This window comes from Lolium perenne, chromosome 6, assembly GCF_019359855.2.
Source record: "Lolium perenne isolate Kyuss_39 chromosome 6, Kyuss_2.0, whole genome shotgun sequence".
NCBI lineage: Eukaryota > Viridiplantae > Streptophyta > Magnoliopsida > Poales > Poaceae > Lolium > Lolium perenne.
The window spans coordinates 128,283,595-128,302,046 of record NC_067249.2 but is presented as its reverse complement, the minus strand read 5'-3'; the positions used below and the strand labels follow the sequence as shown (position 1 = coordinate 128,302,046).

Below are 18,452 nucleotides of genomic sequence, written 5' to 3'. Positions count from 1 at the left end.
CCGTGCATGACTTGATATCTCCTTCTCCTACCTATGTCATCTCGTGCTGCTTCGGAAATGATGCTCCCAAGAGAGAAACGACACCACAATATCGCCATCGTCTGAAAGATCAGATTCTAGAGTTTTCCGTTGAAAGTTATTGCAAGACGATGCCTTAATCAAGGTAACGGCGTAGAACGCCGCCATCGCCCGCCTAGACCAAAGTCGGCTTGGTTGATTGATTTATCATCAGAATCTATCACCACGGTCTCAACTACCTAGAGGAACAACATCTGCAGTCCGAGATGCAAGGAACGGCCATGACTAACCTGATTGAATTGCAAGCCAAAATCTCAAGATCATCTGTCAAAGGAGAAGAAGATACGTTTGTTGACGCTCTATGCCGCGTTGGACAGTTTCAGTATTCAGGCTCTCTGAATGCAAACCATTGTAGCTGTTGGGCAGGTAGCATTCAATTTATATGCAATTAATCATGTGGCATAACAACGATTATTAGCGCGGCTCGTTCTACTTCTAGTCAGTCTGGACGAACAAACATGAGCTGCAAAACGGCGTGACCGAACAAAAATGGCTCATCTGGATCGGTTTGAGCTCTGCACTGCAAACGAAAATGGTTTTACACTTTCTACTCTTGTGCTGTGAGAGGCTACTCAGAAATTCAGAGCACATAGCAACCTTTGCAAGACTCGTTCCTTTGGCTAGGCCTCAACCCTCAAGTCTAACTTGAAAGCTTCTTCTTCCATCAGTGTGCTGTTTTTCAACGCGCTAAACATAGCTTAACCAAGCCGATGGGTCTGCTTCACCCACTACTAGTTCCAAAAGGAGCATGTAGGGTGTAAACGTTCATGGATAACATTGTGAAGCTGCATGGTTATCTCTGTTCGTCTATTTGAAAAAAATCCCATCTCTGTTCGTGACAAGATTTTCAGCAATGCGTTATGGAATGATCTGTTTTCTAGTATGGATACAAAGCTTTTTTTAGGGAACCGCGTCAGAGGGTGGGGAGCTCCCTCGTTGCGTTATAAGAAAAGAGAAAATAGACCAGTTGTTAAAGGAAATCGGACCAAAAGATCATAGAATACATGGCTAATTAAGAGAAACCGGCGAAAACCACACACACCTGAAGCTGCTGTTCTCGACGGCTTGTTATCCTCAGACTGGCGATTAGCCCATCATGCTTGGAGATATCAGATAAATCGCATTTGGGGCTTAGCAAAAAGTAAAGCAATGCAAATCACCCGCTCGTGGAATTATGATACTCCCTTCGATTCATATTAGTTGATGCTAATATAGATGTATCTAGACACATTTAGTCATAGATATATTTATTTTAACATCAAGTAATATGGATCGAAGATAGTATTATAAAGCTTCTATTATGCTCAATATGACTGATGGAGATGACAACCAGCTGGGAGCAATGTTTAACATACACAGAATTAAGTAAAGAAAACAACGAGGCAAACATGTCCGGCAGTCCCATAACTATTGTCGTAATTAAATTTAAATTTAAAATAAAATCACAACAAGAATTATAAACAGGATATAGGGAAGAAAAGATTAGCACCTGCTCTACCAACCTACTACAGTTGACAACAAAGTAAAACTTGAAGAAAAATCTAGCACTCCTAGCACAGACCAGGCCAACTGCTCTCACCTACACAATAGAGTATGAATTTGTTCTAAAAGAATGTTATCTGTCATCACATGGAGTGTTTGATACACTGCATCTGCACAATCCGCCGTCTCCGGTAGCCGCCACCCCGAATTACCGCGACGGCGCGCGCGGTAAAAGAGGGAGCGAGACGTTTTGTCGCACCGGACGTGAAGAATAAACAAATGGAATCAGCTAAGTGTAGTATAGGGTTTGATTTACAGGTCCGGGAAGTCGGTGAAGAAGCGCATCATCATCCCCGGCGATGGCATGGTGGGCGTGGCCAGCAGCATGCCGGCGCCGGGGCTGGATGCGAAGGGCGCGTCGCGGGCGGCGGCGGAGGGGAGGAAGGGGCTGAGGTCGTTGAGCCAGGCGAGGGAGGCGGCGCTGGTGTCGAACGGCAGCGGCGAGAAGAGCCCCGCCGAGGCCGCGGGCGGGAGCGTGGAGGGCAGGGGCGAGAGGATCCCCGGCCGGCCGGGGCCGAGCACCTCCGCGAGGCCGTCCAGGTCGACCCAGGAGCCGGCGTACGGCGCGGGCCCGGGCGGCAGCGGCCGGACGGAGGTCTCGATGGCGGCGTACCGCGCCGCCGGGGAGAGCCCGGCGGTCGGGGAGAGGAGGAACTCCTGCGGCTGGAACTGCGGCGGGACCTCCTGCGGCTCGATGGAGTTGGCCGCGGCACCCACGCCCGGGCCGGTGAGGCGCTGGACGAGCGCCATGAACTCGCTGGGCTGCGTGTGGATGACCTTGGGCGAGGCGTCGTAGATGATGACCGGCGCGCGGGGCTGCTGCTGCTGCTGTGGTTGTTGGCGGTTGCGAGGTTGTTGGGCTCCGTGCGGCAGCGGCACGACGGGCGGCTTCCGGACCTTGTGGGAGTCCTTGCTGACGGAGAGGCGCGGCGGGCGCGGGCCCTGCAGCTGCAGCTGCCGGCTGCGCGGCGACTGGCGGTCCGACGACGAGGCGTCCATGGATCGCGGAGGGGGAAGGCGGAGGAGGAAGAGGAAGGCAAGCTGCCAAAAGGAGGGAGAAGACGGGAATGCTTTCTAGTTGTGGACGCAGCCAAGAAATTAACGCTCGCAGGAGGAAGCCGCGGTGTGTGCTGCCTGCTGCGCTGTTGACGACGGACGGAAAAGTCGTGCGTGCTTCCCCCTTAACTACCACTTTTGCTGACTAGTTAATCATTTTTTGGCCTCATCCAAATCCAAAGGCATGATTTCTCGGCGACTTTTTCTTCTAATTTATGCGGCTGCTCAGCTCAGGACGGCACGGTCTGGCTTTGTCTGTCTGGGTGTGCTCTCTGCTCAATGTGAGTTGTGGATTTTTCCTTTTACTGTACACCAGCGACCTAAGACACCGCAGGTGCCAAAAGACGTCAACTCGATACCGCACGACCAAACTCACGTGGCTCCTGCCACAAAATCAGTTTGTTCTCGGCCTTGTGGCCTATCACGGCATCGCCTATGCTTAGGCCGGTGCCAACGCGGGCGGTAGGAGGGGTGGTAGCGCCGGCATCGGGGCGAGAGGGAGGCGAGAGGCAGGCAAGACGAGAGCGCGGGGCGGTGGATCCACCGCCCGGCAGTAGCGCCCGCTACCGCCCGGCTGTCACCCGCGCTGGGGGCGATAGGGGGCGAGAGGGGGGCGAGAGGGAGGCGGTAGCGTTGGCACCAGCGGGGCGATAGACGGGGCGAGAGGGGGGCGAGAGGGAGGCGGCAGCGTTGGCACCAGCGGGGCGATAGGCGGGGCGAGAGGGACGCTCCTACTCGAGGCGTACTCTTGGGTTGATCATGCGTGCATGTGTCATTCTGCACAACATGATCATCGACGATGAGCGTGATACAAATTTGGAGAACATCTATGAGACGATTGATTCCAATATCGGCCCTGCGATACACAACCATGCACCACCAAGCCTAGCAGCCAGGATTCAGATGGACAACGAAATGAGGGACTCACCGATGTATACACAGCTCCAACATGATTTGATTGAGCATGTGTGGGCTAATGCCTAGATTATGTAATTTTTTCAAATTTTTATGTAATTGTTTCAAATTTTTATGTAATTTTTTTATAATGTAATCGGTAACAATTTTAGTTGAATAAAATAATTTTAGTTGAATAATTTTAGTGACAGAAATCGGGACAACCGGAGGGGAAGGCGGTGATGTGAGGATCACATGTGTTCACAGAATGTTAATGCTTTGCTCCGGTACTTTATTAAAAGGAGTACCTTAATATCCAGTAGATTCCCTAGAGTCCCGGCTGCCACCGGCTGGTAGGACAAAAGATGTCGTGCACGTTTCTCATTGCGAGCACGTACGACTATATACGGAACACATGCCTATGGATTTCTTAGTACTTGGACACCGCTTTATTATTATCTGCAAATGCCCTGCTTTGATTGTTACATGAGTTTCTCTCATCCATGCAACGCCCGTTATCCATCCCTGTGCCTACAGTATTTTAATCCTGCTGTTTACTGTAATCACTACTGCTGCCTTTGTTACTCTGCTGCTGTTATTTCACTACTGCTACTGCTACAAAACTATTACTACTGATAAACTCTTGCGAGCAAGTCTGTTTCCAGGTGCAGCTGAATTGACAACTCCGCTGTTAAGGCTTTTAAGTATTCTTTGTCTCCCCTTGTGTCGAATCAATAAATTGGGTTTTACTTCCCGCGAAGACTGTTGCGATCCCCTATACTTGTGGGTCATCAAGACTATTTTCTGGCGCCGTTGCCGGGGAGCATAGCTTTATTTGGAAGTTCACTTGGATTGATATTGTTCGCTGCAAATTCTCCATCATGGGTAAATCTCGCGATTCTAAAGTCGCCATATTACCATCCACTACAAGAAAAGGTACAACTCTGAGTACCTCTGCTGCTCTTGATTCACCATCTGTGATAAGTCAACTTGTTTCACCACCACAAGCTTCACTTGCTGGAGCTTCTGCTGAATCTGAAAATTCTCATAATATTGATGATGTTTCTGCTGTGCTTGATGATAGTGGTTCATTGGGATCTTTTCTAGATGCTACAATTGCTAGGTCTAGACAAATTGAAAATGCTGAAACTCCTAATGCTGCTACACCTGTTAATTCACTTGAGTCTGTTGATTATTCTAGTGATGATCCTGATGAGGATTATGTAGAGCTTAATGATGATTTTATTGATAAATGCAATGCTATTACTGATGCAAGAAAAATTAAAAAGTTTCTCGTACAACATACTGTTAGATATAAGCTGTCTCCTGGTCCTAAATTTTCCACATCTCCTATATGCATTAAGGATAAAGATTATGATTTTTCTCTTGATCTATCTCATATAGCTATTGTTGAGAAAACACCCTTTTGTGGTACTGAAAAAGAAAGTGCTGTAGAACACATGAATGAACTTTCTTCTATGAGTAGCTTGTTTTCTGATGATGTCAAGATGCGTACTTATTTTGTTGCTAAGATTTTTCCTTTCTCATTAAAGGATGATGCTAAAACTTGGTATAATAGATTGCCTCCTGGTTCTATTAATAGTCCAGGTGATTTGCTTGATGTTTTCTTTCGGAAATACTTTCCTGCTAGTGCTCAACATGCTGCTTTACAGAAAATTTATAGCTTTGACCAGGAAGATGGAGAGAAATTGCCTGAAGCTTGGGCAAGATTTTGCTCTCTTATCAGAGCTCGACCTGGACATGATTTGGAAAAGCATGATTTACTTGATATATTTTATAGTGGACTAACCGTTGAGTCTAGAGCATATTTGGATAGTTGTGCTGGTTGTGTTTTCAGGAAAAGAACTCCAGACGAAGCTGAAAAATTATTGGCTAAAATAGGCCGGAATCATGATGATTGGACTATACCTGAACCAACTCCGACGCCAATATTGAAGAAGAGGGGTTTAATTAAATTAAATGATGAAGATATGAGGGAAGCCAAGAAGTCTCTTAAGGAGAAAGGTATTAAATCCGAAGATGTGAAGAACTTACCCCCCCATAGAAGATATATGTGAGATAATTCCCCCTTCATCCATGATTGAGGTAAACTCTCTTCAACGCTTTACTAGGGAAGATATTCCGTATTCAAAACCTCCTGCTCAATGCTTAGATGAGTTTGATAATTATATTGTTAAGCAAGAAAATTTTAATATGAGAGTAGAGAATCATCTAATGGAAAATTCTCATGCTATTAGCAATTTGCATGATATTGTGGAGAGAACCTCCAATGATGTTAAGATGCTTGTTAAACATTTTCAAATGGTTCAAACTCAAATTGATCAACTCACTAAAGTGCAAAATGACTTGTTAAAAAATAATTCTAAAGAGAAACATGCTTATGAAGTAACAACTAGAGGCGGTGTCTCTACCCAGGATCCTCTATATCCTGAAGGGCATCCCAAAAGAGTTGAACAAGATTCTCAACGAATTGAACTTAGTGCTCCTTCTAAGAAAAAGAAGAAGAAACATAAAAATGTTGTAGAATCCTCTAAACCTATTAATGATCCTAATAGTATTTCTATTTCAGATGCTGAAACTGAAAGTGGTAATGAACATGATAATGATAATGATAAGAATAACGCTTCTGATAAAGAAGAAGTTGAAGATGAACCTGAAAAGCATGCTAAAAATAAAAAGTATACTAAAGAAGATTTTATTGCTAAGAAACATGGTAATGAAAGGGAACCTTGAGTGCAAAACCAAATGCCTTTTCCTGCTAAAAAACTAAAATCAAAGGAAGAAGAACACTATAATAAATTTTGCGATTGAATGAAACCTCTATTCTTGCAAATCTCTTTGACTGATGCTATTAAATTGCCTCCTTATTCAAAGTATATGAAAGATATTGTCACTAACAAAAGGAAAATTCCTAATGAGGAGATTTCCACTATGCTTGCTAATTACTCTTTCAGTGGCAAAGTTCCAAAGAAGTTGGGCGACCTAGGTATACCTACTATTCCTTGTTCTATTAAGAATAACTATGTTAGAACTGCTCTATGTGATTTGGGAGCGAGTGTGAGTGTTATGCCTTTTTCTCTTTACAAGAGACTTTATTTAGATAAGTTGATACCTACTGATATATCTTTGCAAATGGCTGATAAATCTACTGCTATTCCTGTTGGTATATGTGAGGATGTTCCTGTTCAAGTTACTAATAACTGCTTGATATTAACTGATTTTGTTGTGTTGGAAATGCCTGAAGATGATAATATGTCTGTTATTCTTGGGAGACCTTTTCTTAACACCGCAGGGGCTGTTATTGATTGCAATAAAGGAAAGGTTACTTTTAATGTTGATGACAAGGAGCATACAGTTTATTTTCCCAAGAGGATTGATAAAGTATGTGGAGTTAATACCATTTCTAATGTGAGAACTATCAAAGTGGGAACTATTGATTGTCCTATATATGAGCCTAAAGAAGGATATCAAAATCTTATGATTGGATCCATATCAATACAATTCAAGGTAACATGATTGATTTGAGGTTTATTTCTTCTTATGCTATGTAAAATCTATTTGGTGGCAAGAGTTGATCAACCTTGTTAACAAATACCTTTTATATGCATAGAGGAGGTAAACAACATTTCTTTCTTCCTCCACTTGTTCTACTTGCTGTAGCATTTTTGATTTGCAAAGTTTCTTAGTTGTATAGAAATTTCAAAAATCTTTTTCTGCCCAGTAATAATAAATTTAATACCCAGAAATGTGCATTTTTCAAAGTTTTCAAAAATTCACAAAAATTATACCGTTGGTCCTATTTTTCGAAAACGCACCTGGGAGCACCTGGGGATGACCAGTGGGGCACCCCAGGGTGGCACCTGATGTCTACGGGTGCTTCTATTCCTGTAGACAGTGTTGGGCCTCCAAGAGCAGAGGTTTGTAGAACAGCAGCAAGTTTCCCTTAAGTGGATCACCCAAGGTTTATCGAACTCAGGGAGGAAGAGGTCAAAGATATCCCTCTCAAGCAACCCTGCAACCACAAAGCAAGAAGTCTCTTGTGTCCCCAACACACCCAATACACTTGTCAGATGTATAGGTGCACTAGTTCGACGAAGAGATAGTGAAATACAGGTGGTATGAATATATATGAGCAGCAGTAACGGCACCAGAAAATAGCTTGATGCTACAACTGGCGTGTGGTTGATGGTGGTAATATTGCAGCGATACGGATGCGGTAAAGAAACAGTAAACAAGCAGTGATTGCAGTATTTAGGAACAAGGCCTAGGGATTATACTTTCACTAGTGGACACTCACAACATTGATCACATAACAGAATAGATAAATGATATACTCTACACTCTCTTGTTGGATGATGAACACCACTAATTGTGTAGGATTACACGAACCCTCAATGCCGGAGTTAACAAGCTCCACAATATTCGATATTCATGTTTCAATAACCTTAGAGTGCACGATAGATCAACACAACTAAACCAAGTACTAACATAGCATGCACACTGTCACCTTCACACTATGAAAGGAGGAATAGATCACATCAATACTATCATAGCAATAGTTAACTTCATAATCTACAAGAGATTACAATCATAACCTACGCCAAGTACTACACGATGCACACACTGTCACCTTTACACCGTGCAGGAGGAATAGACTACTTTAATAACATCACTAGAGTAGCACATAGATGAATAGTGATACAAAACACATTGCAATCATAAAGGGATATAAATAAGCACTTCACTATGCTATTCATAACAGTGAATAAGTATTCTGTGAAATATAGCCTAAGAGACCCACACGGTGCACACACTGTCACCTTTACACACGTGGGACAAGGAGTCTCCGGAGATCACATAAGTAAAATCCACTTGACTAGCATAATGACATCTAGATTACAAGCATCATCATATGAATCTCAATCATGTAAGGCAGCTCATGAGATTATTGTATTGAAGTACATAGGGAGAGAGATTAACCACATAGCTACCGGTACAGCCCCTTAGCCACGATGGAGAACTACTCCCTCCTCATGGGAGACAGCAGCGTTGATGAAGATGGCGGTGAAGATGGCAGCGGTGTCGATGGAGAAGCCTTCCGGGGGCACTTCCCCGTCCCGGCAGCGTGCCGGAACAGAGACTCCTGTCCCCCAGATCTTGGCTTCACGATGGCGGCGGCTCTGGATGGTTTCTCGTACCGTGGCTTTTCCGTCTCGAAGATTTAGGTCAGGGGGCTTCTTATAGGCGAAGAGGCGGAGTCGGAGGGGTTACGGAGCCGCCACACAATAGGGGGGCGCGACCCCCCTCTTGGCCGCGCCAGCCACCTGTGTGGGCCCCCTGTAGCCCTCCTCTGGTGCCTCTCGGGTGTTCTGGAAGCTTCGTGGAATTATAAGATGTTGGGCGTTGATTTCGTCCAATTTCGAGAATATTTCCTTACTAGGATTTCTGAAACCAAAAACAGCAGAAAACAGGAACTGGCACTTCGGCATCTCGTCAATAGGTTAGTTCCGGAAAACGCATAAAATCATCATAAAGTGTGAACAAAACATGTAGGTATTGTCATAAAACAAGCATGGAACATCAGAAATTATAGATACGTTGGAGACGTATCAGCATCCCCAAGCTTAGTTCCTACTCGTCCTCGAGTAGGTAAACGAGAAAAGAATAATTTCTGAAGTGACATGCTACCAACATAATCTTGATCATACTATTGTAAAGCATATGAGATGAATGCAGCGATTCAAAGCAATGGTGAAGACAATGATTAAACAACTGAATCATATAGGAAAGACTTTTCATGAATAGTACTTTCAAGACAAGCATCAATAAGTCTTGCATAAGAGTTAACTCATAAAGCAATAGATTCTAAATAAAGGCATTGAAACAACACAAAGGAAGATTAAGTTTCAGCGGTTGCTTTCAACTTGTAACATGTATATCTCATGGATAGTTGTCAATGCAAAGTAATATGATGAATGCAAATATGCAAGTATGTAAGAATCAATGCACAGTTAACACAAGTGTTTGATTCTAAGATGGAAGGAAATGGGTAAACTGACTCAACATAAAAGTAGAAGAATGGCCCTTGGAAGAGGGAAGCATCGATTGCTATATTTGTGCTAGAGCTTTTATTTTGAAAACAAGAAACAATTTTGTCAACGGTAGTAATAAAGCATATGTGTTATGTAAATTATATCCTACAAGTTGCAAGCCTCATGCATAGTATACCAATAGTGCCCGCACCTTGTCCTAATTAGCTCGGATTACCTGGATTATCACCGCAATACATATGTTTTAACCAAGTATCACAAAGGGGTACCTCTATGCCGCCTGTACAAAGGTCTAAGGAGAAAGCTCGCATTGGATTTCTCGCTTTTGATTATTCTCAACTTAGACATCCATACCGGGACAACATAGACAACAGATAATGGACTCCTCTTTAATGCTTAAGCATTCAACAACAGATAATATTCTCATAAGAGATTGAGGATTGTCGTCCAAAACTGAAACTTCCACCATGGATCATGGCTTTAGTTAGCGGCCCAATGTTCTTCTCTAACAATATGCATGCTCAAACCATTCAACTCATGGTAAATCGCCCTTACTTCAGACAAGACGAACATGCATAGCAACTCACATGATATTCAACAAAGGGTAGTTGATGGCGTCCCCAGGAACATGGTTATCGCACAACAAGCAACTTAATAAGAAATAAGATACATAAGTACATATTCAATACCACAATAGTTTTTAGGCTATTTGCCCCATGAGCTATATATTGCAAAGATAAAGGATATAAATTTTAAGGTAGTGATACGTCTCCGACGTATCGATAATTTCTTATGTTCCATGCCACATTATTGATGATATCTACATGTTTTATGCATACTTTATGTCATATTTATGCGTTTTCCGGAACTAACCTATTGACGAGATGTCGAAGGGCCAGTTGCTTTTTTATGCTGTTTTTGGTTTCAGAAATCCTAGTAAGGAAATATTCTCGGAATCGGACGAAATCAACGCCCAGCATCTTAGAATCCCCGGAAGCATCCAGAACACCCGAGAGAGGCCAGAGGGGGGCCACAGGCCCACCAGATGGTAGGCCGGCGCGGCCTGGGGGTGGCCCGCGCCCCCCTAGTGTGTCGTCGCCTCGTTGACCTTCTGATGCCGCCTCTTCGCCTATAAGAAGCCCCTCGACCTAAAACCTCGAGACGGAAAAGCCACGGTACGAGAAACCTTCCAGAGCCGCCGCCATCGCGAAGCCAAGATCTGGGGGACAGGAGTCTCTGTTCCGGCACGCTGCCGGGACGGGGAAGTGCCCCCGGAAGGCTTCTCCATCGACACCACCGCCATCTTCATCAACGCTGCTGTCTCCCATGAGGAGGGAGTAGTTCTCCATCGAGGCTCGGTGCTGTACCGATAGCTATGTGGTTCATCTCTCTCCTATGTACTTCAATACAATAATCTCATGAGCTGCCTTACATGATTGAGATTCATATGATGATGCTTGTAATCTAGATGTCATTATGCTAGTCAAGTGGATTTTACTTATGTGATCTCCGGAGACTCCTTGTCCCACGTGTGTAAAGGTGACAGTGTGTGCACCGTGTGGGTCTCTTAGGCTATATTTCACATAATACTTATTCACTGTTATGAATGGCATAGTGAAGTGCTTATTTATATCTCTTTATGATTGCAATATGTTTTGTATCACAATTTATCTATGTGCTACTCTAGTGATGTTATTAAAGTAGTTTATTCCTCCTGCACGGTGTAATGGTGACAGTGTGTGCATCGTGTTAGTACTTGGCGTAGGCTATGATTGTGATCTCTTGTAGATTATGAAGTTAACTATTGCTATGATGGTATTGATGTGATCTATGCCTCCTTTCGTAGCGTGAAGGTGACAGTGTGCATGCTATGTTAGTACTTGGTTTGGTTATGTTGATCTGTCATGCACTCTAAGGTTATTTAAATATGAACATCGAATATTGTGGAGCTTGTTAACTCCGGCATTGAGGGTTCGTGTAATCCTACACAGTTAGTGGTGTTCATCATCCAACAAGAGGGTGTAGAGTCTAGCATTTATCTATTTATTCTGTTATGTGATCAATGTTGAGAGTGTCCACTAGTGAAAGTATGATCCCTAGGCCTTGTTCCTAAATACTGCTATCGCTGCTTGTTTATCGTTCTCTTGCATCTGTCGCCGCAATATTACCACCATCAACCACACGCCAGCTAGCACTTTTCTGGTGCCGTTACTACTGCTCATACTTATTCATACCACCTGTATTTCACTATCTCTTCGCCGAACTAGTGCACCTATTGGGTGTGTTGGGGACACAAGAGACTTCTTGCTTTGTGGTTGCAGGGTTGCTTGAGAGGGATATCTTTGACCTCTTCCTCCCTGAGATCGATAAACCTTGGGTGATCCACTTAAGGGAAACTTGCTGCTATTCTACAAACCTCTGCTCTTGGAGGCCCAACACTGTCTACAAGAATAGAAGCACCCGTAGACATCAAGCACTTTTCTGGCGCCGTTGCCGGGGAGGAAAGGTAAAAGGCACTCATACTCCGGTTCAGTGTAACGCATGCTTTTCTGGCGCCATTGTGTGTGTGCTCGAAGCTATTTCCTTTAGATCCTGCAATTGCATCTTTTTGTTTCTTGTTTACACTAGTAAGGCATAATGGACAACAATGAGCTTCTTATTCTATTTCCTGATTTAAGACATGGATGGTTTGATCCCAAAATTAAAAAACCCATGGAACATATTAGCATGAACACATTGAATACCATTGTTGCTAATGATATGGAAAATTCTAAGCTTGGGGAAGCTGGTTTTGATGAGCATGATCTTTTTAGTCCCCCAAGCATTGAGGAGAAAATTTTCTTTGATGATACTTTGCCTCCTATTTATGATGATTATAATGATAGTAGTCTTTTGGTGCCGCCTGTTATGGAGGATAAATTTGATTATGATTACAATATGCCTCCTATATTTGATGATAGCTACTTTGTTGAATTTTCTCCCACTACAATTAATAAGAATGACTATGCTTATGTTGGGAGTAGTAATAATTTTATGCATGAGACTCATGATAAGAATGCTTTATGTGATAGTTATATTGTTGAGTTTGCTCATGTTGCTACTGGACATTATTATGAGAGAGGAAAATATGGTTGTAGAAATTTTCATGTTACTAAAACACCTCTCTATGTGCTGAAATTTTTGAAGCTACACTTGTTTTATCTTTCTATGCTTGTTACTTTGCTCTTCATGAACTTGTTTATTTACAAGATTCCTTTTCATAGGAAGCATGTTAGGCTTAAATTTGTTTTCAATTTGCCTCTTGATGCTCTCTTTTGCTTCAAATACTATTTCTTGCGAGTGCACCATTAAAACTGCTGAGCCCATCTTAATGGCTATAAAGAAAGAACTTCTTGGGAGATAACCCATGTGTTTATTTTGCTACAGTAATTTTGTTTTATATTTGAGTCTTGGAAGTTGTTACTACTGTAGCAACCTCTCCTTATCTTATTTTATTGCATTGTTGTGCCAAGTAAAGTCTTTGATAGTAAGGTTCATACTAGATTTGGATTACTGCGCAGAAACAGATTTCTTTGCTGTCACGAATCTGGAAAACTTCTCTGTAGGTAACTCAGAAAATTATGCCAATTTACGTGAGTGATCCTCAGATATGTACGCAACTTTCATTCAATTTGAGCATTTTCATTTGAGCAAGTCTGGTGCCTCAATAAAATTCGTTTTTACGGACTGTTCTGTTTTGACAGATTCTGCCTTTTATTTCGCATTGCCTCTTTTGCTATGTTGGATGGATTTCTTTGTTCCATTAACTTTCAGAAGCTTTGAGCAATGTCCAGAAGTGTTAAGAATGATTGTGTCACCTCTGAACATGTGAATTTTTGATTATGCACTAACCCTCTAATGAGTTGTTTCGAGTTTGGTGTGGAGGAAGTTTTCAAGGGTCAAGAGAGGAGGATGATATACTACGATCAAGAAGGGTGAAAAGTCTAAGCTTGGGGATGCCCCGGTGGTTCACCCCTGCATATTTCAAGAAGACTCAAGCATCTAAGCTTGGGGATGCCCAAGGCATCCCCTTCTTCATCGACAAATTATCAGGTTCCTTCTCTTGAAACTATATTTTTATTCGGTCACATCTTATGTGCTTTACTTGGAGCGTCTGTTTGTTTTTGTTTTTGTTTTTGTTTTGATTGAATAAATTCATGCTTGTGTGGGAGAGAGACACGCTCCGCTGGTTCATATGAACACATGTGTTCTTAGCTTTTAATTTTCATGGCGAAGGTTGAAACTGCTTCGTTAATTGTTATATGATTGGAAACATAAAATGCTACATGTAGTAATTGGTAAAATGTCTTGGATAATGTGATACTTGGCAATTGTTGTGCTCATGTTTAAGCTCTTGCATCATATACTTTGCACCTATTAATGAAGAAATACATAGAGCTTGCTAAAATTTGGTTTGCATAACTGGTCTCTCTAAGGTCTAGATAATTTCTAGTAAAGAGTTTGAACAACAGGGAAGACGGTGTAGAGTCTTATATTGTTTACAATATGTCTTTTATGTGAGTTTTGCTGCGCCGGTTCATCCTTGTGTTTGTTTCAAATAACCTTGCTAGCCTAAACCTTGTATCGAGAGGGAATACTTCTCATGCATCCAAAATCCTTGAGCCAACCACTATGCCATTTGTGTCCACCATACCTACCTACTACATGGTATTTCTCCGCCATTCCAAAGTAAATTGCTTGAGTGCTACCTTTAAATTTCTATCCTCTACCTTTACAATATATAGCTCATGGGACAAATAGCCTAAAAACTATTGTGGTATTGAATATGTACTTATGCATTTTATCTCTTATTAAGTTGCTTGCTGTGCGATAACCATGTTCCTGGGGACGCCATCAACTACTCTTTGTTGAATATCATGTGAGTTGCTATGCATGTTCGTCTTGTCTGAAGTAAGGGAGATTTACCGCTAGAATGGTTAGAGCATTGCATAATGTTAGAGACGAACATTGGGCCGCTAACTAAAGCCATGATCCATGGTGGAAGTTTCAGTTTTGGACAAAAATCCTCAATCTCATATGAGAAAATTAATTGTTGCTACATGCTTATGCATATAAGAGGAGTCCATTATCTGTTGTCTATGTTGTCCCGGTATGGATGTCTAAGTTGAGAATAATCAATAGCGAGAAATCCGATGCGAGCTTTCTCCTTAGACCTTTGTACAAAGTGACATAGAGGTACCCCTTTGTGACACTTGGTTAAAACATGTGCATTGCGATAATCCCGGTAATCCAAGCTAATTAGGACAAGATGCGGGCACTATTAGTATACTATGCATGAGGCTTGCAACTTGTGAGATATAATTTACATAACACATATGCTTTATTACTACCGTTGACAAAATTGTTTCTTGTTTTCAAAATCAAAGCTCTAGCACAAATATAGCAATCAATGCTTCCCTCTGCGAAGGGCCATTCTTTTACTTTTATGTTGAGTCAGTTCACCTATTTTCTCTCCATCCCAAGAAGCAAACACTTGTGTGAACTGTGCATTGATTCCTACATACTTGCATATTGCACTTGTTATATTACTTTGCATTGACAATTATCCATGAGATATACATGTTATAAGTTGAAAGCAACCGCTGAAACTTAATCTTCCTTTGTGTTGCTTCAATACCTTTACTTTGAATTATTGCTTTATGAGTTAACTCTTATGCAAGACTTATTGATGCTTGTCTTGAAGTACTATTCATGAAAAGTCTTTGCTTTATGATTCATTTGTTTACTCATGTCATTTACATTGTTTTGATCGCTGCATTCATTACATATGCTTAAAATAGTATGATCAAGGTTATGATGGCATGTCACTCCAGAAATTATCTTTGTTATCGTTTACACCTCGGACGAGCAGAAACTAAGCTTGGGGATGCTGATACGTCTCCGACGTATCGATAATTTCTTATGTTCCATGCCACATTATTGATGATATCTACATGTTTTATGCATACTTTATGTCATATTTATGCGTTTTCCGGAACTAACCTATTGACGAGATGCCGAAGGGCCAGTTCTTGTCTGCTGTTTTTGGTTTCAGAAATCCTAGTAAGGAAATATTCTCGGAATCGGACGAAATCAACGCCTTGACATCTTAGAATCCCCGGAAGCATCCAGAACACCCGAGAGAGGCCAGAGGGGGGCCACAGGCCCACCAGATGGTAGGCCGGCGCGGCCTGGGGGTGGCCCGCGCCCCCCTAGCGTGTCGTCGCCTCGTTGACCTTCTGACGCCGCCTCTTCGCCTATAATAAGCCCCTCGACCTAAAACCTCGAGACGGAAAAGCCACGGTACGAGAAACCTTCCAGAGCCGCCGCCATCGCGAAGCCAAGATCTGGGGGACAGGAGTCTCTGTTCCGGCACGCTGCCGGGACGGGGAAGTGCCCCCGGAAGGCTTCTCCATCGACACCACCGCCATCTTCATCATCGCTGCTGTCTCCCATGAGGAGGGAGTAGTTCTCCATCGAGGCTCGGGGCTGTACCGGTAGCTATGTGGTTCATCTCTCTCCTATGTACTTCAATACAATAATCTCATGAGCTGCCTTACATGATTGAGATTCATATGATGATGCTTGTAATCTAGATGTCATTATGCTAGTCAAGTGGATTTTACTTATGTGATCTCTGGAGACTCCTTGTCCCTCGTGTGTAAAGGTGACAGTGTGTGCACCGTGTGGGTCTCTTAGGCTATATTTCACAGAATATTTATTCACTGTTATGAATGGCATAGTGAAGTGCTTATTTATATCTCTTTATGATTGCAATATGTTTTGTATCACAATTTATCTATGTGCTACTCTAGTGATGTTATTAAAGTAGTTTATTCCTCCTGCACGGTGTAATTGTGACAGTGTGTGCGTCGTGTTAGTACTTGGCGTAGGCTATGATTGTGATCTCTTGTAGATTATGAAGTTAACTATTGCTATGATGGTATTGATGTGATCTATGCCTCCTTTCGTAGCGTGAAGGTGACAGTGTGCATGCTATGTTAGTACTTGGTTTGGTTATGTTGATCTGTCATGCACTCTAAGGTTATTTAAATATGAACATCGAATATTGTGGAGCTTGTTAACTCCTGCATTGAGGGTTCGTGTAATCCTACACAGTTAGTGGTGTTCATCATCCAACAAGAGGGTGTAGAGTCTAGCATTTATCTATTTATTCTGTTATGTGATCAATGTTGAGAGTGTCTACTAGTGAAAGTATGATCCCTAGGCCTTGTTCCTAAATACTACTATCGCTGCTTGTTTACTGTTCTACTGCATCTGTACTGCCCGCAATATTACCACCATCAACCACACGCCAGCAAGCACTTTTCTGGTGCCGTTACTACTGCTCATACTTATTCATACCACCTGTATTTCACTATCTCTTCGCCGAACTAGTGCACCTATTGGGTGTGTTGGGGACACAAGAGACTTCTTGCTTTGTGGTTGCAGGGTTGCTAGAGAGGGATATCTTTGACCTCTTCCTCCCTGAGATCGATAAACCTTGGGTGATCCACTTAAGGGAAACTTGCTGCTGTTCTACAAACCTCTGCTCTTGGAGGCCCAACACTGTCTACAAGAATAGAAGCACCCGTAGACATCAGGTAGCACTCAAGCAATTTACTTTGGAATGGCGGAGAAATACCATGTAGTAGGTAGGTATGGTGGACACAAATGGCATAGTTATTGGCTCAAGGATTTGGATGTACGAGAAGTAATCCCTCTCAATACAAGGCTTAGGCTAGCAAGGTTATTTGAAGCAAACACAAGTATGAACTGGTACAGCAAAACTCACATAAAAACATATTGCAAGCATTATAAGACTCTACACTGTCATCCTTGTTGCTCATACCCTTACTAGAAAATATCTAGACATTAGAGAGACAAATCATGCAAATCAAATTTCAACAAGCTCTATGTATTTCTTCACTAATAGGTGCAAAGTATATGATGCGAGAGCTTAAACATGATCCTTATGAGCACAACAATTGCCAAGTATCAAATTATTCAAGACATTCTACCAATTACCACTTGTAGCATTTTCTGTTTCCAACCATATAACAATTAACGAAGCAGTTTTAACCTTCGCCATGAACATTATGAGTAAAGCCTAGGTCATATTTGTCCATATGCAACAGCGGAGCGTGTCTCTCTCCCACACAATGAATGCTAGGATCCAATTTATTCAAACAAAACAAAACAAAAACATACAGACGCTCCAAGTAAAGCACATAAGATGTGACGGAATAAAAATATAGTTTCAAGAGAAGTGACCTGATAAGTTGTCGATGAAGAAGGGGATGCCTTGGGAATCCCCAAGCTTAGATGCTTGAGTCTTCTTAAAATATGCAGGGATGAACCACGGGGGCATTCCCAAGCTTAGAGCTTTCACTCTTCTTGATCATATATCATCCTCCTCTCTTGACCCTTGAAAACTTCCTTCACACCAAACTTCTCATAAACTTCATTAGAGGGTTAGTGCATAATCAAAAATTCACATGTTCAGAGGTGACACAATCATTCTTAACACTTCTGGACATTGCACAAAGCTACTGGAAGTTAATGGAACAAACAAATCCATCCAACACAGCAAAAGAGGCAATGCGAAATAAAAGGCAGAATCTGTCAAAACAGAACAGTCCATAAAGACGAATTTTTTAGAGGCACTGGACTTGCTCAGATGAAAATGCTCAAATTGAATGAAAGTTGCGTACATATCTGGGGATCACGCACATAAATTGGCAGATTTTTCTGAGTTACCTACAGAGAACA

General features: G+C 42.4%; 1 protein-coding gene across 1 annotated transcript; it reads right to left on the bottom strand.

Annotated features, from left to right (window-relative positions):
• Positions 1-1,469: 1,469 nt before the first annotated feature.
• LOC127334578 (protein MKS1-like) lies at positions 1,470-2,753 on the bottom strand. The gene has a single exon (XM_051361067.2). It carries the CDS (start codon positions 2,617-2,619, stop codon positions 1,873-1,875), a length of 747 nt encoding a protein of 248 aa, XP_051217027.1. The 5' UTR covers positions 2,620-2,753; the 3' UTR covers positions 1,470-1,872.
• Positions 2,754-18,452: the final 15,699 nt, after the last annotated feature.